General features: G+C 22.0%; 7 protein-coding genes across 7 annotated transcripts; 5 read left to right on the forward strand and 2 right to left on the reverse strand.

Annotated features, from left to right (window-relative positions):
• Positions 1-95: 95 nt before the first annotated feature.
• Positions 96-1,658, forward strand: PY17X_1117500 (malate:quinone oxidoreductase; the record flags this gene model as incomplete). The annotated part of the gene is made up of 1 exon (XM_720574.2): positions 96-1,658. The coding sequence occupies one exon, from the start codon at positions 96-98 to the stop codon at positions 1,656-1,658; it is 1,563 nt and encodes a 520-aa protein (XP_725667.2).
• A 1,225-nt stretch (positions 1,659-2,883) lies between these two features.
• PY17X_1117600 (conserved Plasmodium protein, unknown function) lies at positions 2,884-6,795 on the forward strand (the record flags this gene model as incomplete). Its single annotated transcript, XM_720573.2, has 1 exon — positions 2,884-6,795. One exon carries the CDS (start codon positions 2,884-2,886, stop codon positions 6,793-6,795), a length of 3,912 nt encoding a protein of 1,303 aa, XP_725666.2.
• Positions 6,796-8,093: 1,298 nt separating this feature from the next.
• On the reverse strand, positions 8,094-9,284 carry PY17X_1117700 (mitochondrial import receptor subunit Tom40 homolog; the record flags this gene model as incomplete). Its single annotated transcript, XM_720570.1, has 1 exon — positions 8,094-9,284. The coding sequence occupies one exon, from the start codon at positions 9,282-9,284 to the stop codon at positions 8,094-8,096; it is 1,191 nt and encodes a 396-aa protein (XP_725663.1).
• A 2,919-nt stretch (positions 9,285-12,203) lies between these two features.
• On the forward strand, positions 12,204-16,701 carry PY17X_1117800 (AP-2 complex subunit alpha, putative; the record flags this gene model as incomplete). Its single annotated transcript, XM_022956492.2, has 6 exons — positions 12,204-14,833; positions 14,965-15,528; positions 15,627-15,795; positions 15,977-16,177; positions 16,399-16,499; positions 16,614-16,701. 6 exons carry the CDS (start codon positions 12,204-12,206, stop codon positions 16,699-16,701), a joined length of 3,753 nt encoding a protein of 1,250 aa, XP_022812391.2.
• Positions 16,702-19,777: 3,076 nt separating this feature from the next.
• PY17X_1117900 (conserved protein, unknown function) lies at positions 19,778-21,530 on the forward strand (the record flags this gene model as incomplete). Its single annotated transcript, XM_022956494.1, has 4 exons — positions 19,778-19,882; positions 20,008-20,410; positions 20,582-21,343; positions 21,454-21,530. The coding sequence occupies 4 exons, from the start codon at positions 19,778-19,780 to the stop codon at positions 21,528-21,530; spliced, it is 1,347 nt and encodes a 448-aa protein (XP_022812392.1).
• A 1,771-nt stretch (positions 21,531-23,301) lies between these two features.
• Positions 23,302-23,989, forward strand: PY17X_1118000 (conserved Plasmodium protein, unknown function; the record flags this gene model as incomplete). The annotated part of the gene is made up of 3 exons (XM_720385.1): positions 23,302-23,412; positions 23,553-23,732; positions 23,861-23,989. 3 exons carry the CDS (start codon positions 23,302-23,304, stop codon positions 23,987-23,989), a joined length of 420 nt encoding a protein of 139 aa, XP_725478.1.
• A 2,420-nt stretch (positions 23,990-26,409) lies between these two features.
• Positions 26,410-26,811, reverse strand: PY17X_1118100 (histone H2a; the record flags this gene model as incomplete). The annotated part of the gene is made up of 1 exon (XM_720384.1): positions 26,410-26,811. One exon carries the CDS (start codon positions 26,809-26,811, stop codon positions 26,410-26,412), a length of 402 nt encoding a protein of 133 aa, XP_725477.1.
• Positions 26,812-27,029: the final 218 nt, after the last annotated feature.

Genomic DNA, 27,029 nt, shown 5'->3' on the forward strand with positions numbered 1-27,029 from the left:
TATACACACCAAAACGCATAAAAATAATATTTTTTTTTATAGTCCAAATTTTATATTTCAAAAAAAGATACATGATTATATCAGCTTATTAAAAAATGCTGAATGTTAAGAATATAGTTCGAAGAATAAATAGTAAAAAGAATGTGAATGATATATCATGTAAGGTGTATAGTTGGTCTACTAATGATATATATAATATTAGCCCAATTGGTGAAAAAAGAAAATTTAGCACAAAAATAAATAATAATGAAAATGTATCTATACATGTAAATAAACAAAATGAGTTAGGGAATGATGTATATGATACAGTTATTATTGGTGGTGGAGTTACAGGTACTGCTTTATTATTTTTATTATCTAAATTTTCAAGCTTAAAAAAATTGGCAATAATAGAAAGAAGAGATGAATTTGCACAAGTAGCTTCTCATGGAAAAAATAATAGCCAAACAATTCATTGTGGAGATATAGAAACAAATTATAGTTTTGAAAAAGCCAAATTTATAAAAAGATATGCTGATATGTTAAGAAATTATTTATCAAATTTACCAAGTGAAAAAAGAGAAGATATATCAAATGTAACACAAAAAATGGTTTTAGGAGTTGGGGAAAAAGAATGCCAATTTTTAGAAGAAAGATATCCAACATTTAAACAATTATTTAAAACTATGAAATTATATAATAAAAATGATATATATAATGTAGAACCAAATGTAGCATTAAAAAATGAAAATAAATTAAGAGATGAAATGATATCATCTCTTTATATGCCACCTGAATTAACTACATGTGATTATCAAAAATTATCACAAAGTTTTATTGAATCATCAAAAAATTTAAATGATAAAAATAAAAAAATATCTATCAATATTTCTACTGAAGTCATAAATATAGAAGAAGTAAATGATTCATTATTTAAAATACATACAAATAAAGGAATTTTAAGATCAAGATTTGTAGTTGTATCTGCATGTGGTCATTCATTATTGATAGCACAAAAAATGAATTATGGATTAGAATATAGTTGTTTACCTGTTGCAGGTAGTTTTTATTTTACTAATAAAATATTGAATGGAAAAGTTTATACTATACAAAATCCAGCATTACCATTTGCAGCTGTACATGGTGATCCAGATATTATAGAACAAAATAAAACCCGATTTGGTCCAACCGCTTTACCTTTACCTTTACTTGAAAGAGATAATATGAAAACTTTATTTGATTTTTTAAAAGTATGGAATCCTGATATGAATTTATTTCATGTCTATTTTAATTTATTTAAAGATATAACAATGTTAAAATATATTTCTAGAAATTTTTTATTTGAAATTCCTATTCTAAATAAATATCTTTTTTTAAAAGATGTCCAAAAAATTATTCCATCACTCACTGTTAATCATTTATCTTATTGTGTTGGGTTTGGAGGTGTTAGACCACAACTTATAAACAAAAAAACAAAAAAACTTATTTTAGGAGAAGGAAAAATAGATTCTGGTAAAAACATTCTTTTTAATGTTACTCCATCTCCTGGAGCTACTACATGTTTGGGAAATGGAGAATTTGATATGAACACAATTTGTGAAAGACTTAATGAAACTGTTAATAAACAGGATGTCAATAAATATCTCTATCAAGGAGATTACCCAGTCAATTATTTGTAACCAAATTATGACGTTTCAAAAATTTGAAGAAAAAAAAAAAAAAAAGAGTTGTATTATCAATTTTTTATAGTAAACAGAGATATAAAAAGAGAATTTTATTGATTGTTACCCTATTTGTCATTATATTATTATTTCGTTATTTTTTACGTTTTTTTAGCTATTTGAAGGGAGACCATTCATTAGAATAAAAATTATCATTTTATAAAAATCAAAATAGAAATATAAACCCTTTTCACATCCACATCCACATATATATATATATTATATATATGCATTTTTCATGCTCCTTTTTTATGTACTATGCATGTAATATGTAGAATATTCATTTTATAGTGAACTTTTTAAACACCTCATTTTGCATAATACACAAAAAAAGAAAATACTTTTTTTCAATACACGATATACTTTGAAATAACATGAAAATGTTAAACGTGTATGCTCTTTATAAATTATTTTATTATCCTACCAATTGGAAAAAATTATATTTTTATAAATGCCATTATTTTTTTTTCAAATGCTTAAAAATGTATAAAAAAAAAATACGTCAAAATGGAATGAAAAATTTGAAATATAATATATATGCACAAAAAAGGGGAAAAAACTAAATTTATTCTGAACGTTCATATAATATTTAAAAAAAAAAAAAAATTCCTATTAATTATATGCAATATATATTTTTAGCTAGTTGTGGAAATACATTTTTTTTTTTTTTTTTTTAATTCATAAATTATGTAAAGTAAAGGCGTTGTGAAATGAGCATTATTTATAATCGTTTGGTTTGTCCCCATAAATAAACTCACAAACTCGCAAACTCATAAGTGGAAATTTTTATGTCATAGTAAAATAGTTATAGTTGGTTAATCCAAAGGAATGGCCAAATAACAATGACATGTAATAAGTTGTTTTACAAAAATTAAAATGACCACTTTGCAGTTTTTTATAATTTTTTTCACATTACATTACATATATTTACCTCTATTTATAGCGCCATATTAAATTTGTTAAAAGCGCCATGCTGAAATAGAGCTTATCATAGTTTGTATATAGAGGGAAATATACATATATATATATGTATAGGAAGAATGCATAAAGCTTTATTTATAAGTAATATATTTTCCTAAGAAAATATTGTCAAATATTAATACATGGGTATAAATATATACATTATTGATTGTGTATATGGTAGTATTTGAAAGGGAGAATATAATAATAAAGAAGTTTTAATATGTTTTCAAAAAGGAAGATTGTTAAAAAAAATATAAAGAAAAGCTTGTTTGATGATTCAGGAAATTGTGGAGAAGAAGTCAACTTATTTAAAGGTCCCTTGAACGAAGAAAATAATAAAGTAGAAAAGGATGAAAAAGTAGAAAAGGATGAAAATGAAAAACATGAAAAAGGAGATAAAATTAGCAGTAATGTGTGCGCACATGAAGAAGGTATAAAATTACACAATGGAGAGAATTTAAGCGAAACTAATAACGAAATACAAAAAAACATAACAACAGCATTTATGACGAACAATAAAAATATTAATGATGCATATAATGCTGAAGGTGGTATGAAAAATCAGCAAAATGAAAAAATGAAAAAAAAATTGAGTTTTATAGAAAGGAAAAAAAAAGAAGAAAGTGATAGAGTAAATAGATTAAATACAAGTTTTAACATATACAGTGAAAGTGATAGTGATAGCGATAGTGAAAATTATATAATGATAAAAAAAAAAAAAAAAAATATAAAGAAAAAATTTGCTGGTGTGAATAATGATAATATATATGAAAAAAAAGAAAACGTCGAAAAAATCAATTACATGAAAGACAATGCGCAAAATGATGAAAAACATATTATAAAAAAAACTGAATTGGATGGGCATGAAAAGCTTATTTATAATAAACATTATTCTAGAAATAAAAATGAACAAAATAATGAACAGTATTATAAAAAATACAATACAAATAGGCATTATATGTATGCTGAAAATAGCGATGGAAATGAAGGGCATGAAAATGATGTATTTTCTGTGAGAGGAACAGAAGGTGATATTAATGAAATGGATGGGGATAGTCTATATAGTTATACTGGTGTAAATGGTGATAGAAATATTCAAAATATATCACAAGTGAATAATATTTACAAAGGTGAAATAGGAACTAATAATAGCTTGCTTATTCAGGAAAATGAAAAAGTATATGATGATCATGTTATAATTAATTTTGAAGATGAAATTGATGATGATGAAAATGATGAAGAAAATAAATTAATCAAAGAAATAAAATTAAAAAAAAATATTATTCGAAAGAAAAAAGAAATTTCAGAAAAATATTTATTTGAATATAAAGAAGATTCAAATGATGATTGTAAAAAAATATATCCTTATGATTATTCTTATATAGACAAATATACTACCCAAAAAAATATATATTTAAATGAAATAAATAATAATTTAGAAAATGAAGACGACTTTGGAGTTGATGATACATATAACTATGAAACTTTAAATGAGATAAAATACAAACTTTTAATAAAAAAAAATAAAAATGAAGAAATAGGAAATTTATATGAACAAGTCATAATAAAAAGCAAACATGATGAACAGTCAGAATTAAGAAGAGAGTTTTCAAGTAACGACTTAGAATCAGAAAGCAAAGGAAATGGTGACACTCCCAAGTTATACAAATTGTATGGGAATGCAAGCGGTGAAAATGTAGGTGGTGAAAGTGTAGGTGGTGAAAGTGATAAAATAAAAAAAATTATTAACAGCAATATTTTTAAAGAACTATCTAACGAAAAAAAAAAAATGGAATTGTTAGCTAGCTCAAATTATGATGATAATATAAACGAAGATATATATATGAGAGATAAATCAACTGAAAATATTCCAATAAAAAAAGAGAAAACAAACAATTTAAATAATATAAATATGGATGAAAAATATAATACATATGAGAATAACAAAGAAGGGAAATCTTTTATCATCGAAAATAAACACACAATAAATAAATTTAGTGAAAATGGTTTAAAAATTAAAGAAGACATTGAAGATATTACTTTTTATAATAATGAAAATGAAAATATGTTTGAAAATATTAAAAGAAACTTTGAACAATATGGTGTATGTAATTTAGAAATTGTTAAGATGAATAATGATATAAAAAAAGATTATGATAATTATAAAACTGGAATTAAAAATTATGAAAATAAAAAACGTTTAGAAAAACATAATAATATAGAATATAAAAAATTAAAAAAAATGTGTAAAAAAAAAAAAGAAAAAATTATTACATGTATATATATTAATAAATTTATAGAAATTTTAAGGAACCTTATTTTAGAAAAATATAAATGTATTGATAATGCATTACAATTATTATACAAAATGGAAAGTAATTTTTCAACAATTTATTTTAACATGAAGTTATATATATATAAAGAATATTATGAACACAATAAGCTTAAATTTATTGATGACTATATATTTAATTCAAAATTTTATAAAAAAAAAAAAAATAAATATAAAACAATTCAGTTAAATTATCTTATAAAAGAAGATCATTTTATTCAAAACCAAAATAACATAAATACACTTATTTTATTTTACAACAATTTTGTTAATAATATTTATAATTATCAACATTTTAACAAAACATCATATCATTATATATTTGATGGGTTTTCAAGTAACTACTCTACTGACTCCTCAAATATGAGTGAAAATGATGATAAGACAAATAAAGAATTAAAAGATAATGAATATAATTTTTATAATAAATGTGAAAAGAGAAAATATTTTCAAACTATAAAAATGAAAGACATAAAAAATAAATTTCTTTCTCTTATTGAAAATATATTTGAAAATGTTAATTTATATTTTTTAAATTTTAAAAATGTGATAAAATATTTTTATTTATTTAAATATTATAATAGTGAATTTTTTAAAAATAATAATTGCTTGGAATGTTTTCAAGAAATATTTTTTTTTTTTGTAAAATTAGAATTACTATATTGGGATCCAATTTTACAATTTTCATTAAAAAAAAAAAAAAAAAATACTAAATTCGATATGTATGATAGACAAATCAAAAGAGACATATTGGCAACCGATAAAAATGGCTGTGATAAAAATGGTTGTAATAAAAATGGCTGTGATAAAAATGGCTGTGATAAAAATGGCTGTGATAAAAATGGCTGTGATAAAAGTGGCTGTGATAAAAATGTTGATGAAGATATATTTCCCCATTTTAATTACAATAATCTATTTATAAATAGTGAAAACGATAATGATGATAACCAATTTGGGGACCCATCCGAATCTTTGAGCGAAATTTCTGTTAGCTCAAGTTCCACAGATGAAGAAAATGTAAATAATGATATGGGAAAAAGAGAAAGCAAAAATAGTAGCGAAGAAAATAATAGCATTAACTTTGAAAATATAAATAAAATAGAACCAACATTTAAAAATTTTCAAAAAAATCATAATTTTGAAAAAAAAAAATACAAACTTAATAAAAAATATTTCAATACTAGCCCATTTATAAAATCATTTGAATGGTATAAATTTATGGATGAGTTAATGCTTATTTATGATATATCAAATGAAAAAGAAATATTAAAAAATTTATATAAAAATATATTTAACAAAAAAATATATGAACTAATAGATACTGTATGGAACCCATTTTCACTGAATCAAAGTATTAATTTAGTTGCCATAATAAAAGAATATATAATATATAATGAAGACCATGATTTATTATTTTTAAAAATTCGAGAAAGGATTTGTATCTACATAAAAACTTATTTAGAATCACGTAAAAATATAATGAATCAAAAAAAAAGAAATATTTTCTTAATTAGATGTTTAAAACTTTTAAAATGCATAAAAAATATACTTGCTATATTATCCGATAAAGAATTACACCAAATTGTTCAGAAACTTTTCTATGATGTTATTTTAGCTAACTGTGATTATTCTAACAAATTTCATAATCTTATTTTATCATCTTTAATTCCGATTATTCAATCTATAAATATATTATATAATGATAATTTTAATACTGATATGTCAAAAATAATGAATAGGGTCGTTTCCAATTTGGAATCTGATGACACTTGTTTTACGACACTTCATATTGATCATTGAAAAAATAAATGAAAAAAACTATAGTACTAAAATATAGAAGAATTAATTATAAACATAATATATATCCCATTTATTATTTTAATTTTTTTTTTTTTTTTTATGTAGCTCATCATGTACAGAAAAATAAGTGTGTACATGAAGAGAACGATAATCTGTCATGTAAAAAAAATCGTAACTTTTTTGAGTAGACAAACATACCCATATGTTTTGCGCCCTTCTTAAGGTGCAGAATAGTTTCTATTTTTTACTCTATTATTCTATTATTTTGTTATTTTGTTATTTTATTATTTTGTCATTTTGTTATTTTATTATTTTGTCATTTTTATTTTGTCATTTTTATTATTTTATTTTTATTCGTATAAACTTTCTTATCAAGTCCATTGATTAAATAAAAATGCATTTTCTTAAAATTTAAAGAAATTAAAAATCTTTTTAATTTATATATTTTTTTTATTCGCTTTCCTAAATGACTATGTTAGAGCGCCAGAAGGGAAAGCAAGAATATAATAAAAAAATTGTAATAAAAATTGTAATAAAAATTGCTATAAAATTGCTATAAAATTGCTATAAAATTGTAATAAAGATTGCTATAAAATTGTAATAAAGATTGCTATAAAATTGCTATAAAAATTGCAATAAAAATTGCATAAAAATTCTATAAAAATAATGATAAACAATAAAATGGGGTAGGGCATATAAAATATGTTTGGAACATGCGGATATTGGAATATGTTCAAAATGCAATAAATAACACCAAGAAAATTCGCATAAATAAAAAGGAAAATATTAAAGTCGCATAATGAATTAATTACAGAAATAAAAAAAGCATGTCCAATACATTTATTTAGGAAAGAAAGTGTATACATACACATTCTATGCAATTTAAAAGTTTACAAATATACAATTTTCTCATAAATTCTGACAAAAATGCAAACACAGCATATGTATAATAATTATGGAACACAATTATATGTGTATTCCCATTATAAATCCAAATTAAATCTTAAAAAATATTATATATATAATTTTGAAATTTTATCCGTTCATAATTCAACATATTCTCCACAGCTAGCTAATTTGACATATTTTCCACAGCTAGCTAATTTGACATATTTTCCACAGCTAGCCAATTTGACATATTTTCCATAGCTAGCTAATTTGACATATTTTCCATAGCTAGCCAATTTGACATATTTTCCACAGCTAGCCAATTTGACATATTTTTCCTAGAGCTATCGATTTTTGTATATTTTTTTTCAAAAATAATGACACACTTTTAAGGGGAAAAAATTAATCATTTATTGTGGTTGTGGCTGTGGCTGTTCTTGTGATGGAGCAATGTGCATCATAAATCCAAATTTATATTCATTATTTAAATAGTCAATGTATCCACTAACTCCAAATCCGGAATAATCTTGTGTAAAAACAGCAATTTTTCCACTACTGTCAATTGAGCCTTGTACCTTTGCATGTCTAAATGAGTAATCCCAACCTAATCTCATCGCTGATTCTTTTGTTTCTGGAGTAACTTCAAGTTCTGTTCCCACCGATAAACGATCCGATATTTTTCTGGCATATTGCATTTTATAAGAGTGTGCTTGATTTAACATAAATTCTGGTGATTTAAAATTTGGTTGTCTAATACATTGCATAGTTAATACATGATTTTTATGATTATATCGTAAACCAAAAGACCCAATAGATGCACAATTAGATCCTATATATGTCAAATCTACACCTGCTTGTAATTTTTTTGTTAATAATTGTGTATATGAAGCATTAAATATCCAAGCCCCTTGCCAAATTGTTTTAATATTGTAAGTATTTTGTGGATTATTTACTTCTAATGACATTTCATACATATTTCTAGGATCACTTTTATTATATGTATTAAAATTAAATTTACAATCAACAAAATTATTTATTTTTTTACAAAATCTTCCATTAACACTACCATCTAAATTAATTCTACTAATCATTAATAAAGTATTATCACTATTTGCAAAATTTGCTCCAAATTGATATAAATATCCAACATCTCTTAATGATGTTCCTAAAAATAAAGTATGAGTTGATTGTAAATATTTATTAACATTTTTATCAACTTCAAATCTGAACCCATCAAAATTATCTTGAGTAGTTATATATTTATATTCTTTATTTAAATTTTCAAATAATAAAGCATTAGGGGCATCAAATGTATTTATAAATGGTGTCAAATTTGGATCTTTTGAATTTTTATCATCACCTTCATTTTGTTTATTTTTTTCTATATCATTAATATTTTCAATATCACCATATTTCGGTTTTTGTATATTTTCGGTTTCTTTTATTTCTTCACATAATGTTAATAATTTATTATTTAATAATTTTCCTTTTTTTCTATTTAGTTTCTCATCTTTCTTTTGCTGTGTTTCAAAAATCGAGTTACCTTCTATGTATGTAAAATTTTGTCGAAACAACTTTTTTAAAGTATTTGTTATCTCCATAATATGTGCATAAACATGTATGTGTATATGTGTGCACCTGAATATTTTTTTTTTTTTTTTTCACTCTACTCTATACTCTTAAACTGGATTATTCTATTACAGTTTATGGCGTTGTTTTTGGTGTTTTTTTTGTGTTTTTTTGTTATTTTGTTATTTTTTTGCTGTTTTTTGTTTTTTCTCTTTAATGTATAAGGTCATTTATTCGCATTTGATACGAATCACATTAATACGCTTAGGCATAAAGATAAATCATAAAATAAAATGAATTAAAAAAAAATATATACAACTTTTTATCCGTTTTGAACTTAAAAGTCTATAACTATTGTTTAACTGCTCTAACTTTTGATGCTTTATTTTTTTTACATAAACCTTTATTATAGCATTTATGCAAAAAATAAAAAAGTGAATAATTAATACAATACAAAACTGTGTACATACATGTGTTTAAAATGTTGTAGACTATAAAACTACCCAAAGTAATATTCAAAAAAAATACATGCATACATACATACATACATACATACATATATATATATATACGTATAAAAATATATACTTAAAAATAAATTATTTATAATCTTGTAAAAATCGAGGATAGTCCCATAAATATATGTAGAATTTCACTTGAATAACATAATATATATTTTTATTTTATATTTATTTTTATCTCATCATTTTCTGTACAAAATTGTAAGGTTATTATCTTTATAAGTTTTATATTCTTATATATTTTTTTTTTTTTTTTTCACATAAATCTATACATTATATAATATATATATATATGTATATAAGAGCATTAATAATTTTAACAATATTACGTTATATATATTTTATTGTGTTATTAATTTTATTATTTTTTTTTTTTTTTTTTTTTTTATATCAATGAATGACATGCACATATTATTTTTTTTATTAACGTAAAATATAATAACTAATATTTGGAACACAGTAAAATTACATTATATCATATCCAAATTTCTATATTATTTTGAATTATATATATGATAAGTGTATTATAAATAATAAAATTATATTTTTGCAAAAATGGATATACTCTTTGGTATATTTTGCTAGCAAAGCGGTAACGGAAAAAATAGTTCGCTCTTAAGGATGTAAGCCCGTTTTTATAATGCATACAAATATGTATGTATGTATGTATGCATATATGTATGTATGTATTTGCTGCATATATGTATGTGCTGCATACACTTGGTTACCATTTTGCGATTCGTAAGTTCGAATTAGGATTGTTTGCAAAGGAAAGAAAGAAAGAAAGAAAAAAAAAGGAATTGTCAGAACTATTTTATTTTAATATATTTTATGGGAACTATAAAAATGTTTACATATGTAAGAAGCTTTATATAATAGTTGATTGGTGTAAGGAGAGTGGAGGTATAGAAACGATGCAGTATAAAAATGATCAGTATAGAAACGATCAGTATAAATCTCTTCATCTCTTTGCGATATTATCACGCTTTATTTTGATACTATCACGTTTTATTTTGATATTATCACGCTTTATTTTGTTATTATCACGCTTTATTTTGTTATTATCACGCTTTATTCATTTTGTCTTTATCTTTCCCACCTCCAATGATTTATCGTGGATATCCAACCCAAACATGACGCTACTCTTATATAATTTGTATCCCATGTAAATGATGTTAAAACTTAATATGTAAAAAATGTACATATAATAATAGGGTTATATATACATGTAATAATAGGGTTATATATACATGTAATAATAGTCATATATACATGTAATAATAGTCATATATACATGTAATAATAGAGGCATATATATATTTCTTTATTTTGAATAAAACAATCTTTGATAACCTTATTATACAAAGATATTATTTATTTTTATAAAATTTAACATTTAAATATATTTGATATGTTTATATAATATATTAGAGAGTCATTTATTCAAGTTTATATTTATAATAACCATTTTAGAAATGGAAAAAAAAAAAATGAAAATAATAATCTGTAATTTTGCCAAAAAAAAATTAGGCAACTATTTATTATGTTGTATTCAATTTTCATTTCGAATAAAATAACTATTTTTAAATATTATGATACATATAATAAATAGACCAAACAATATCCATTTTTTTTTTTTTTTTTTTTTTTTTTTTTCGGAAAAAATATATTTATATTTAAGTTAGTGTTATCACATTTATGTTTGAAAAAAAATAAATATGATTAGTTTAGAATATAAAAATATTGTAATTTTTATTTTATACAAAATTGTGATCATTTATTTATTTATTTATAATAAATAGGTGATAAAATATAATATTTTATTACCATTCGTTATGTTAAGTAACGCTATTTTATTATGAGCACTTAAAAATTGTAAATTTATTTGATAAAACAATAAATACGTGGAAAAATAAATGAAGATAAATGAAGATAATGGAAGAGTATAAATTCATATTTTCCATCTATACAAGATATGATATGTTGATATATATATATGTATGTATAAAATATATTTCAAAAGTACTTTTTATTTGCTTTCCGTACATAACCAAGTAACCCCGCTTTAAATATATTCCGTTTGAGACAAAGAAACGAAGAAATTATTTTCTAACATTTCATTTTCGTGTTTTTTATTGTTTTTACATTTTATATATATATATATGAAACTATCTGTATATTATTTCCAGATAAACCCTATATGTTCATATATTTGTATTACTGGATAGATAGCTACTTTTGTGTATGCATTATATCCATAGTTATATGTACAGCTATATGTACATCTATGTAGATAAGTCGAATATACTCATTTACAAATTACTAGAAGATACCTGTAATTAAACGATTAATTTGTGTATCCTTAGAATGTACTACCTATACATTTAACCCTTTTTTCTTATAAAAAAAAAAAAAGTCTGACTAGCCAAAATGCTTAAACATAATATCAAAGGGTTATATTGTTTTATTGATGAAGTACGAAATTGTAAAAGTAAAGAAGATGAAGAAAAAAAAGTGATTGAAGAGATAATAAAAATAAAAAAAAAGTTTAATGAAAAAAATTTAACAAATTATAAAAGGAAAAAATATATATGGAAATTATTATATTGTCATATATTAGGATATGGTATATCTTTACCTTATTTAAATATAATCAAATTAATATGTAGCCCTGAGTTTAGTGATAAATATTGTGGATACACAGCATTATCTTTATTAGTTAATGATAATAATGATATTTTAAATATTATGGTAAGTACTGTTAAATTAGATATAAAAAATTTTGATGAAAAAATAATTTTTTTAGCATTACATTTTACAAGTCATAAAATAAATGAATTGTTAATAGAAAATATATATAATGATATATTACATATTGTTATATCAAGTTATATATATAAACCTAATATTAGAAAAAAAGCTTTTTTATGTCTAACCAATATATATAAAAAAAGACATGATTTATTATTTAAAAATGATTTAGAAATCTTTAAGTTTCTCGATCAAAATATATCCGAAATAAATATATTTAATGCTTATTCATATTTAAATTTAATATATATTATAATATTGATTTTTCAAAAATATCAAACTTTATTTTTATATACAAAAAAAAAAGAAGAAAAAAAAAAAAAAAAAAAAAATACAACTCGTAATAAAAATCAGATTCCTAATACTGTAGGAATTAAACGAGAAGCTTGCAAAGATGAAAATAATAATTTAGATCAAAATAGTGACAAAGAAATAAGTAACATATACACTAATGGTGTAGATAGCAGCAGTGCAGAGAGCAACAGTGCAGAGAGCAACAGTGCAGAGAGCAACAGTGCAGAGAGCAACAGTGCAGAGAGCAACAATACAGAGAGTAACAGTATAGATAGCGACTACGTGAATCAAAATAATTCGTCTTCTTACAAACGGCTTTCAATAAATATAAAAAATGAACTAAAAAAAAAAAAAGGAATATTAGATTTGATAATTGACGAAAATTTTACATACACAGATTTAAAAAGAGTCGAAAAATTTGTAGAAATTGAATCTGAAAATATTATAAATATTAAAGAAATAAATTTATTTGAAATAAATAAATATGTAAATAAATATATTAATTATATAATAAATATAATATATTTAATACTAGATGATAATTTAAAAATTGATCAGGGTTTTTATTATTCTCAATTTCGATATCCATTTTTGTTAATTAAGTGTTTGCATATGATTCGATTATATGATATAGATAATTTATCACAAATTATAATAAATAAAATAAATGATATTTTATCTAAAATAATAAATAAAACATATAAAAAATTTAAAAGTCACCCATCTTTTTGGAATATTATAAATAATGTAGAAAATTATAAGAACCATGTAAACATCTCAACAAATAAAAGTAAATTTTCCAATAACATAATAAATAAAAAAAAAGAAAAAAATAAATTACCAAAAATGGATAAAAGTATTGTATATATTGAATATGCAATACTATATGAATGTTGTTCTATATATAAATTTTTGGATAAAAAAATAGATGAAAAAAATAAAGAAATGCTAATAAATTTGGTTATATCATCACTTAATACTAACAAGTCAAATATAAATTATATAGTACTTAATTGTTTATCTCAATTTAAAATAACACCATATATTTATAATAAATTAGAGAAACACATTTCATATTTAATTAAGCTATTAAAAAGCGATGATATAACAATCAAGTTACAAGCTTTTAATATTTTATTTAATTTATGTAATGCTTCAAATTGGAAATATTTAATAAATATATTTTTACAGCATTTACCATATGTTGATCCATATATACAAAATGAAATTATTATAAAAATATGCATTTTGGCAGAACAATTTTCATCAAACATGGCATGGTATATTGATATTATATTTAAAATTATTGAAACTACACACAAACATATTTTTAAAGATGTCTGTTATAGATTAGTTCAGTTATTAACAGGATTTGCCAAAAATAAAAAAAACACTTTATTATATAAAAATGGAAAGTCAGACAACACAATCAATACTAAAAATAATAATACCCCAAAAAATATGAACAATAAAAATACTAAAATAGATAATAATGATAATGATGAAGAAAAAAAAATTCAAATGTATGCTGCTATAAAATCTTATAGATATTTATCTAAAAATATATGCAAAATAGAACTACTTATAGATTTATGTTCTTATATTATTGGTTCATTTGGATATTTAATAAAAAATAAAATACCAATGAAAAGCCAATTTAAAATATTAGAAAAATATTTTAACTATACTACAATAAATAATAAATCTGTTATTTTACTTGCCTTTATGAAAATGTTATTTTATGATCATAAGTTAATTTCTAATGTTAAAAAAATTTTATCTGATATTATTGATCATCCAAATTTAGAATTACAAACAAGAGCATGTGAATTTATGAATCTTTGCAATATTGGAAATTTTAATTTAATCAATTCTGTCCTTAAAACTATGCCATTATACAATACCAAAAAAATTCAAAAAAATTTTCTCATTAAGCGCCTCCTCGAGACTAACAAGTAAGCCCATCCTCATCATCTACACTTCTACATCTCACCCACCTCACACTTCTACCCATATACACTTCTCCATCTACACTTCTTTCATATTTTTTTTTTTTTTTTTTTTTTTTTTTTTTTGACCCCCGTAGACATGCCAACATATACTTGCTCGAAAATGATGCCCAACTAACAAGCGAAAGGGTTAATAATAAAAACAAATCTGACAAATATGACAAATATAACAAGTTTGATGAAGAAGAAGATAAAGTAAGCAACTATTCTAGGGATCAAATTGATTCTAATTTATCATATGAAAGTTATAGTAAAAGAAAATCTCAAAGTGCATCTTCCGATTCTGGTTCTGGATCCGGTTCTGCATCTGGTTCTGCATCTGGTTCCGCATCTGGTTCCGCATCTGGTTCTGCATCTGGTTCTTCTTCTGGAGATTCAAATAAATTACATGACGACTTAAGTAGCAAATCCAAAACAAGTGATAAAGATTCAGATGATAATGGAAATTTATTTAAAATGTTAGGATTACAAAAAGCAAACAATATAAATGAATTATGGTTAAATGGTTGTTTATTAGATAAGTCCTTATTTTATAAAAATTCAATTGTTTCAATTTTAATTAAACAAAGGTACCAAGAAAATAAAGCTATTCTTAATTTTTATATCAAGAACATTTCTAAGGGTCCGATCAAGATTGTTAGGTACGTAAAGCAAGACGAATATTTAGACAGTTCTAAGTGTATTTTTTGATTTTTTTCTTTATTTTTTATTTTTCTTTTTTTCTTTTTTTCTTTCACAGCATTAACATTGAGGAGCCTGAACAAATAAAAATCAAAGAACAAAAAAATATAAATAACGAAATAATTAATGCAGATGAAGTATGTGAATATAAATTAAATGTTACAGTTTCTGATATTTTTTATGTTATTCCTATTATATTTTTCAATTTAACGATACCAACATCTCCGGTAAAGACATTATATTATCATTTATTTATATCTACATCTTATTCAAATAACTATTTGTAGTTTGAAATGTGTTCGTCTCTACACATTGTACATTATTATTATTTTTTTTCTTCTTATATTTTTTTCTTCTTATATTTTTTTCTTCTTATATTTTTTTTTTATTTTTTTTCATTTTCCATAGAACATAATTTTTTCCTCCAAGCTGCCAATTCTAATTACCCGATTTATCAAAGAAAGCAAAATTAATGAAACATCTTTTAAAATATATTGGAAAGGGTTTACACAAATTCATAGTGAAGATATTGTGATGGGCTTTCCAAAACATTCCAAGAAAATTCTCATCAATTATTTGACTAGCGCTTTTAACTTGTACGTTTTAAAGGTGAGTCAGGCTAACTAAAAATAAAAAAATCAAAAAAAATCAAAAAAAATCGGAAAAAATGACAATTCATGTATTCCCATTCGAGGGTATACCCATTCGAGGGTGTACCCATTCGAGTGTATGCCCGCATGCGAATACGTATTGAAGAGAATGTTGTGCATTGTCATGTTTGTTTATTTCATATGTATGTATATATATTGACCCAATTTAATTACACACAGATCGGAACGCATATATGCGCATCTGGATCCATACAATTTCCAGCAACAAACGTAGACAATAAGATTTTGATTTTAGTTAAAATTCGATACGAAGCAAGAGGGTAAGTTTTTTTCAAAATTTAAAGTTAATAAAATATATTAAATATTTTTGTCTATTTATTTATGTAGTTATAGTTTTATATATTTGATATTGCATTTTTTTCTCATTTCTTTAGATGTCAAATATCCGTTATTTCAACCATAAAACCCTTAAATAATTATCTAAATAAAATATTTGAAATTTATCTTATAAAAAACAAATAACAATAATATGTATATATATGACAATATGTGTTTGTTTCGATTTTATTGATTGTTTTATTTTGTCTTTATTTTGTACTTTATTTTGTACTTTATTTTGTACTTTATTTTGTACTTTATTTTGTACTTTATTTTGTACTTTTATTTTTTCTTTATTTTTTCTTTATTTTTTTCTTTATTTTTTTCTTTCATTTTTTTGTGTATTATTTATTTTCCAAAACCTTTGATAATTATATTAAGAAATGTTATGAGGTATATTAAAGATAAAAAGAATATAAGACACATTCCCTTTTCCACAATAATAAAAATGCACAAAATAAATTTAAACAAACTTGTTGCATATATATATGTGCCTCCAATCTGATTAAACAAATATAATTGATAAGGCAAGGACTATATTCCTTTTAAAGCCTTTTTTTAAACTTATTTTATTTCATTTTATTTTATTTTATTTTATTTTATTTTATTTTATTTATTTTATTTTTTTTTATTTTTTTTTTAATTTTATATTTTCAAAAATGTAGGATAATAAAAAAAGAGAGTAATAAAATTAATCAGACACATATAAATTATTTTATTATTGGAAATTACAGTTAAATTGTGTAACAATAATATATTATTATTTTTTTATTTATTGTGACAATATGTTTATCTCATTTTTTTTAAATAAATAAAAAAATAATAATATATTATTGTTACACTATTTGCATTACATTTATGTATCATATGTAAATACTTGTTAAAAAATAAAATTATCAAATTTAAAGAATGATACTTATTTTTAAAATATAGAAAACTTATACCTATAGAATAATTCATACTTTTATTTAAAAAAAAATATATAGTTAGAAAAAAGTCCTAACTACTATTTTTTGCACTTTTTTCATTTTTTGCATTTTTTCATAACTTAAATTATTTAAAAAGTTGTTTGCTATTCTACCTTTTATTTATTAACAAATCAGCTTTTTTTATTTATTAACAAATCAGCTTTTTTTTACTTATTAACAATGTCAGCTTTTTTTACTTATTAACAAATCAGCTTTTTTTACTTATTAACAATATAGCTTTTTTTTATTTATTATTATATATCCAACTAACAACAAACGGAACTAACTAATCACACTTAAATTAGTGTATACTAAAATTACTTAAGCAAAATTTGAAATGCAATTGGTAAAAATATGAAATACCCCTCAAAATTCTTTTTAATTTATTTGTGAATATATGTAAAATGAAAAAAACGTATTTACTATAATTTGTAAGGAATATAAAAAAAGGTATGTCAAGTTTTATTTATTTATTTTTTTTTATTTTATTTTCTTCACCGAAACACATAATGTATTTTATATATAAATGGAACAATATTTTACCATTACCTATAAAAAAGTTATTATGATATAGTAGCGAGCACATATAAAAAACATATATTATAATTATATACATATATAGCATATACTGTATATGTACATGTATATATAGCATATGCATATACATATTTATAACAATCAATAGATTTGAAATATGCGTGACGCTCCACTTATTTATTATATTATGGACAAGAATAGAAAATAAGTTGAGGTAAGAAAAAATATATTATTTATATAAAAAATATGTATATACAGAATTTATACATATATATCATTAAAACTCTATTGGCTTATTACCATTTACAAATAAATATCTATGTATGTATTACTAACAAGGCATAATAAATTCATATCAAATTTATTTACACCCATATATACATAAATTCACTTAAAGTATTATATCTATGATAATGAATAATACATGTATGTATAATATTTACATATATAAATAATATTACATATATATAATAATATTACATATATATAATAATAATAATAATATTACGTTTTATGCACAATCTTAATATATGTTCATACCGATTTGAATGCTACCTATTTTAACAATTTCATATCTTAATATTTAGTTTTTCTTATATAATTAGTTTTTATTGCAAATTTATACAATTTTTATTATAATTTTTTTATACATGTTTTAAAATTTAAGGTATTTTTCGACACCATTTTTTTCCATATAAATTATTTTTATTAGCTTATTTCACTATATATATATTATAAATAAAAAAAAAATCGAATATATCAAGAACAAATTTATTACATTTTTTAATTAACCATTTATATATAGGTAGTAGTAGCTTTCTTTTTTTCATTAATAAAGATATAATATATATAACTATACCTAAATATAAATAAACATAAAAATATCTTTTAATTTTCCATGAAATTTATATATATAAATTTTCTATCTCAAATGAAACACAAAAAAAACTTGATAAATAATGTATATTGTGTATCCTTATATATTTAATAAAAAGGTTAGAAAAAAAATATAATAACATTTTTAATATATATATAAATAAAAATTTGGTATTTTAATATAATCCTTTATACTATATTATTCCTACATTTTGGAGCTGATATATTTTTTTTTTTTTTATTTCATTGATAAAATAAAATAAAATAAAATACGTAATATTTTTATACGTAATATTTTTATACTTAATATTATATATATTTATATAATGCATATGCACAATTTTATTCATATAATATCGTATAAATGTGTGTATTCATAATATTATGTATATTAATGTAGAACAATATTGCATGTTAATGTAATATTTTCTTAAAAAAAATATGAACGTGCATAAAATATAACGATATTTATAAGCTAGCTACTTTTTTTCCTTATATAAATAGCTGTATGCATTTATTATTATTATTTTTTTTTTTATTTACATAGCTAGTATTTTATTTTGTGCATAAAAATGTATTTTTTAATTCATGAGTAATGTTGTGATATATGTTGCCATGGTAGATAAAACATGTCACATTATTGTAGCATAAATATTGTGCATATATATACATATCTAATATATAGAAATATATGTGATTATGCACACAATCCAATTTATATACCTATTTGCACAGACAATTTTATACACATTTTTTTTTTTTTTTTTTTATTAATTATTAAAAGGTCCTTTGTAATTATATTTATTTATTATAAAAAATTATAATTTTTAAAAATAAACATGACAGAAGCTGAAACCTCAAAAATAGAAAAGCCAAATTTTGATGCTTATAATGAAAAATTAGGAAGTATATCTGAGGCAATCGATCAGATTAAAAAGAAAATTGTAAGAAATATAAAACAAAATTAATACCTACTTATTTATGCATGATTATAAATATTCACAAATATGTATGTGCATATATTTTATACCTGGTTATATATCTTGCGTTATTTTATGCTTTTTATTAGGACAATTTGCAAAAGGAAATCAAAATAGCAAATAAAGGAAAAGAAGAATACAACAAAAAAAAAAAAGATATTGTAACAAAAATTGATTCATTCCAAAATGAGATCGACAAATTAGAAAACGAAAGAAGAGGTATTCTTGATGACATCGAACAAAAGCAGAAACATAAAAAAGAATTGAGAGTAAATGCCCAAAACATAAAAAAACAAATAGGATTTGAAAATGAAGAAGATATAGAAAAAAAAATTAGAGAGATTGAAAATAAATTAATGACATCAACTATTTCAATCAAAGAAGAAAAAGTATTAATAAACCAAATACAAGCATTAAATAAGAACAGACCACTTTTTTCATCATATAGTAAAATTGAAAATGAAGCAAATAAATATGATGATGAAGCTATTGGTAAGTGAAATTAATAATGTCCAGCTATACATGTAGTCATTTATTTTTATTGTACTCCTCTGTAAATATGTGTACAACTATTTATGTTAATTTGTCACATCGTAATTTTAATTTTATATATATTTTTTTATTTTTTTTATTTATTTTTTATTTTTTTTTTTTATTTCACAGTACCACTAAAAAGCAAAATGGACGAAATAAGGGAAAAAATAAACAAACTAAGAAACGAAAAAAAAAACGAACGAACCAAATTAAAAGAACTACAAAATAGCTATCAAGAAAGAAATACAAAATTAAATGAACTTAACAATTTAAGAGATAATTATTCTAAAAAAATGAATCACTATTTTATGGAAAGAAGAAGTATAACAGTCGAAATGGAAGAAAAAAAACAACAATATAGAAGCTATAAAATAAATTTATTACAAGCTAAACAACAAAAATTAAAAGAAGAAAGAGAAAGAAAAAATCTAGAATTTGAAAAACAAAATTTAGAAAAAGAATTAGAAGATATTGATGCATTACCATATAGAGAAGAATTAGCATTGATTGAAAATATGTTAGCATATTTAAAAAAACTTCAAGATGAAGCAAAAATGGAAGAAACAAAAAAACAACAAAATTTATCAAATAAAAAAGTTAATGGAGAAGTAGAAAAAACAAATGAAAATGATAAGGAGGAAGAAAATAATAAAGCAAAAAATGAAAATAAAAAAGGAAAAAATAAAAAAGACAAACATAAAATATTTAAACTTGATATGAACATACTTTGCTATTTTGTAACTGCTGGAATAACACCACCAGTTAGTTTTGATGAAATTGATTCATGTATTTCAAAATTATATGAAAAAAAAGATATGTATGAAAAGAAACGTGATGACAGCATTAAAAATGTAGAAAATCGAAGAACAAATTTGACCACCAAAATTAAGGGTATGTATAGCCATTCTATATATTATGACCATGTTCATATAAACATGATTTTTTTTAGTTTGACTTATTAATACCTTTCACTTTTTTTTTTTTTTTTTTTTTTTTTGCAGAAATTGATGATAAACTTGCTGTATTCAAGCCAGCTGAATATACTAAAGGACAGAAAGCAAATAAAGCCAAGGCATAAACATAAATATGAGAAAGCTTTGTAAATTAATTAGACGAAAAGATATATATATATATATATATATATATATATATATATATATGTATCCATGTGTGTGTTATATTTATATATGTATATATATTCATATGTGTGTGTATAGGTTACAATTTTATATTATATTTTTCTTCTTTTTCATATTTTTTTTTCTTTTTTTTTGTTTTTTTAAGATATACATAATTTATATATATGTGTTTACATGTTGTGTATATATATGTATGCATATCTTTTTATTTTTGAAATATCTGTTTTGTTCATTAAGTGCTTAATGCTGTTATAAATATCCTGGTGACAATGAATGAAAGAGAAAGATACAAAAAAAAGAAAAAAAAAACTTATTCATGATTGTTTAATCTTACATTTTCATTATTGAGCTATTTAAATGTACAACGTTGTATATTTATAAACAAAATTAAAATAATAAACAAGTATATAAATAATAAAATTAGTTAAATTAAATTAAAACTATAAAAATTAATGATTATAATTTTTATATTTATCACGTGTCTTCTCGCGATATTTAAAAATGTATTTATTATTTTGCTATTTCGCCAGCATTAAATATGTTCCCTTTCCAATACAGTACACTCGATATGCCATATAACTATAACTATAACTACAACTATAACTATAACTATAACATGTACGTACTATAACATATATATAGCTATAACATATATATAGCTATATAGACAGATGGAATAAAAGACGCTGTCTGCTGACTATTACGATGCTGTCTCTGACTATTACAAATGTGTTGCCCTTTTTGTATGCTTAGACAAAATAACTGAAAAATATTATTAAAATAATTTGTCCAAAATAAAAAATTTAACAAAAGCGAACAAACATCGTTCATAAACATTTTTTTAGGTTAACTGTAAAGCGTGATTTGGTTAAATTAAATAATCATGTGTGTGCAAACTCAGCTTTTAGCAAATTTTTAAATATATTGTTTGTGTTTTTAAAATGAGTCATTTACATGCTTATTTTAACATAATTTTTTTCTTAACATGTTTATTCAACTATATGCATATGCATATATATATATATATACATATATACATATATATATATATATTTATTTATTTAATGGACCCCTCTCTTTTTATAGTTGATAAATTATAAATCCTTTATATAAAGCAAAATTATGATACTCTTTTTTTTTAATATAATTTTTATAAACTTATGTTGAACAATGGAATTTTTCCATTGTTTATGTAATCAACTTAAAAAAAAAAATATAATAATGTATAAGCATAATTAGCAATAAATTTATGGAGAAAAATAAAACGAACTGTGTGAAGAAAGTGTTGTTTATTTATATACCCATATAATATATTATATATATATACTTGATCAATGTAAAAAAAACAAAATTATAAAAATTTACAAAATTTTTAGTACTACGATTTTTTTATTTAATTTATTCATTTTTTATTTTTTATTTTTATTTTAATTATTTTCTCTTTTTATTTTACAATCTTATTTTTTGCAAAATATATCATTTATTTATGCAATAAAGTGTAAATGCATAAAAAGGGAAAAAATTCAACTCAATTTATGCAAACCATGTCAAAGAAAAATTTTACATACAAAGAGAAAAGAAAAGAACACGATCGATAGAAAGAAAACGAGAAAAATTAAGTTTACGAATATTTAAATATAAAGGATTTTATTCCTTTAATTTTTTTTCCCTTTTTGTTTTTTACAAATTTTCTTTTGATTTTTTTCAAATATGAACTCGTCTTATAGAAAAACACGAACAATCGAATTACAAAAAAGGAAAGTAACCCAATCAAAAAATGTGTCTTCCTTATCAGAAAGAAAACTTCCTAATATTTATGCGGTAATATAAAACAATAAGAAATGTATTTTTATTTTATGCACAGATAGCCATAAATATATTCCCTTATTCTCTCTCCCCCCCCAATATATATGAACGTTCATGTAAAATATACAAATTTATATATATTTTTTTTTTTACAGCCAAAAGATTTCGATGAAAACTCAACAATAATTGTTTGTAATTTTCCTCAAACAACTACAATTAATGAATGTAGAAATTTTATGCAATGGATAGGTCCAATTATAAAAGTTGAGAAGATACCATCACTAATGCAAGAAAATAATTTTGTTGTTGTCTTTTGTAATCCATATTTTGCTGAGGTTATATTCAAAAACATTTTCAAATGGCTAGCTACTGACATTTCGAATTATGCATGTGTGTGTGTGTGTGCGTTTTTTTTTTTTTTTTATTTTATATATACGTATTTTTTATATGCATATTTTTTCAGGTAGCACTTGAAACTCCTTTATTATATGAAAATAAAACAAAACTTTTTACAAGAGCAGTTGAAAAAAGGGACACACTTTGGAAAGGAATTAATGACATGTTTACGACAAATATCAATTTTTTCTCATAAAATAGAAAAAGAAACATATGGGCATACCTAGTTGTATATATAGGAAATGCATATGTTAGCAAACGGAGGGTACAAAAAATAGTATTTTGTATATATCCATCACTTTCGATTTTATTTACTACCGATTTTATAAATAGTGGTATTATTTATTACCCTATTTATATTTACTATTTTTTTTTAAGAGTGTGCAAGCTTTAAATTTTTTCTTCCTTTATTCTTTTTCTTTTTTTTTTTTTAGCTATGTAAAAATTAAAATTGTATTTGTCAAACATATAATAATATACTATTGTCTAATTTATGTTTATTTTTTTGTATTATTATTTTTAACACAATTATAAAAAAACATTTCCTGTACATTTTTATATAACGAATTAAATGTAAATTATATGAACGGCAATGTTAATTAATTCCATTTTAGCATTCATGCAATATGCATAAAATTGCTGGCATATTTTGTGTTTATACTAATAGGTTTTTATAACTTTTTTTACCCTTTTTCTCGCTATGACATTATACAAATGTATGTATTGAGGAAGCATTCCTATATATCTCAGGACATAATGTTATGTTGTTTTAAAAAAATTCACAAATAACAAACAAGAAAATGCTTTGTACATTCCCTTTTTTAAATATGTTTATTAGTCTTACCATCGAATTGTTCATATCTTTAAAGAATAAAATAACATATTTACATGAATATGTACATATATTTGTTGTATACCCACATTATACAATTTTTGTCCCAATTCAAATGCCGTTGTACAAAAAAGTCCAATAAAATTCTCTGGTATACTTGTCATGTGTGTAATAAATTTTTGCTTTTTTGCTTTTTTCCTTTTTCATAATATTTTAGTAATTTTTTTATTTATATTACATATCCTAAGAATAGAATGAGACACAAATGCTTAGGATGTACATCATATGAGCAGAGGAATAACTTTCGTAGCTTTTTAAATACATTATTATACTGTAGTGATGTATTATGTATATACAGCGTCATATACATGCATATAATATACATATAATATACATATACATATATATATACATACATACATATAATATAACATGAATCATGCTCAAGTGTATGGGCCCAGATCAGTCCCTTTGGTTATTAGTAAAAGCATGTATCATATAAATACTTATGTAATTATATTCTCTGCTAAGATGTATATTTTTATTTAGCAATATCATGGTTAAAAATTTCAATACCATTAAAAAACTTGTAATCTTTTTTAAAGTCAGATAAAATATTTGTTTTTCGTTTTTTTTTTCGTTTTTTTTTTCGTTTTTTTTTTCGTTTTTTTTTTCGTTTTTTTTTTCGTTTTTTTTCGTTTTTTTCCTCCCCTTAACACTATCTTTGCTTGACAAACGAAATGGAAATTTATATACTATTGAATGCATATATCTCCCTTTATTTGTTTTCCAAATTTGTTGTTTCTTAAAATATACTATGTATATACATTGTGTAAGTATTATAGTGAACTTATCGATAAACAAAAAATACCATATTAATTTATTACACACGTATTTATACAATAGTATAATACCCATGCTCTTAAAATGTGAAAATGACAAATTGAGGAAACATAATAAGCTACCGAAACACAAGTAATGAAGAAGGTTGTAAATGGGTGGTACTTTTTCATTCACAATTTTTGCAATTCATTATTTAACCAAATATAACATAGACCACCTATTAACATATCATTCATCCAGTTTATTTAGAAAAGAGATGAACTAAAATATGAATAAAAATAAAACTAAATCTTTATATACTTTCCTTAAACTAACCCCAACAAATTGTATAAAACGAAATTCACAACAATTCAAACTTGTTGTTTTGGTATAAATATTTTGTTTTATGTAAATACTTAAAAAAAATTAAATTGATTACAAACCAGATTGTTTGCTTTTTTAATGGCTTCTAGTGAAACCTTGTATTTATAGTGTTTAAGTTATAAAAAAAAAAAAAAAATGAAATATATGCATTTTCTACATTCAATTAAAACATTTTTCTTCCATTTTTACGAAAAAAATAATATTAAAATAGAACATAAAAAATAACGAATAAAGCGAATATAATGAAGGAAACGAATAAAAGAAAAAAACATATTTTTTCTTATTTTTCTTTTTTACATTTGCATTTCATACTCCTATATGTACAAATATATATATACTTTTTCCTAATGACATATACATTTTATACATTTTGAGTGTGTAAGTATGTATATATATACACACACACACATTCATATATAAAATGTAATATATACATTATGTGTTACTTATATAAATAACATTTATGTATGCACACACACAAAATGTGTAAACATACATGTATATATATATATAATGTACTACATCATCTAGTTTTATTGAAGTCAGTTATTAAAAGATGACATTTCTTCTAAGATCATTTAATAATCTTGGTTAGCTGTGGCACCTGATTTTAATTGGGATTTTTTTGGTAACAATACATTATGGATATTTGGTAAAACTCCTCCAGAGGCAAATGTAACACCTGCTAAGAATTTATTCAATTCTTCGTCATTTCTTACAGCTAATTGTATGTGCCTTGGTGTTATTCTTGATTTTTTATTATCTCTTGCTGCATTTCCAGCTAATTCTAAAATTTCAGCACATAAATATTCCAAAACGGCTGCTAAATATACAGGTGCACCTGCTCCTACTCTTTTTGCATATTTTCCTTTTTTAAGATATCTTCCAATTCTTCCAACTGGGAATTGAAGTCCTGCCTTTGCGGAATTTGAAGTTCCCTTAACAGCTTTTTTGCGACCGGTTTTTCCTTTTGCTGACATTTTTTCAAAATAATAATAAATAAAACTTTTTTTTTATTAAAATTTAAAAAATCTGAAAAATAATTTTCACAAATAAAATATATTTGTTTCCCTTTAAAAAAAATATGTTTAAATGTATGAATTCTTTATTCGTTTTATTTATATGTATATATATATATATGTATACTTTTCAGTTCTCTTTTTTTTTTTATATTTATTATTTTAAAAAAAAAATATAT

The sequence above is a fragment of the Plasmodium yoelii genome, assembly GCF_900002385.2.
Source record: "Plasmodium yoelii strain 17X genome assembly, chromosome: 11".
Classification (NCBI taxonomy): Eukaryota; Apicomplexa; class Aconoidasida; order Haemosporida; family Plasmodiidae; genus Plasmodium; species Plasmodium yoelii.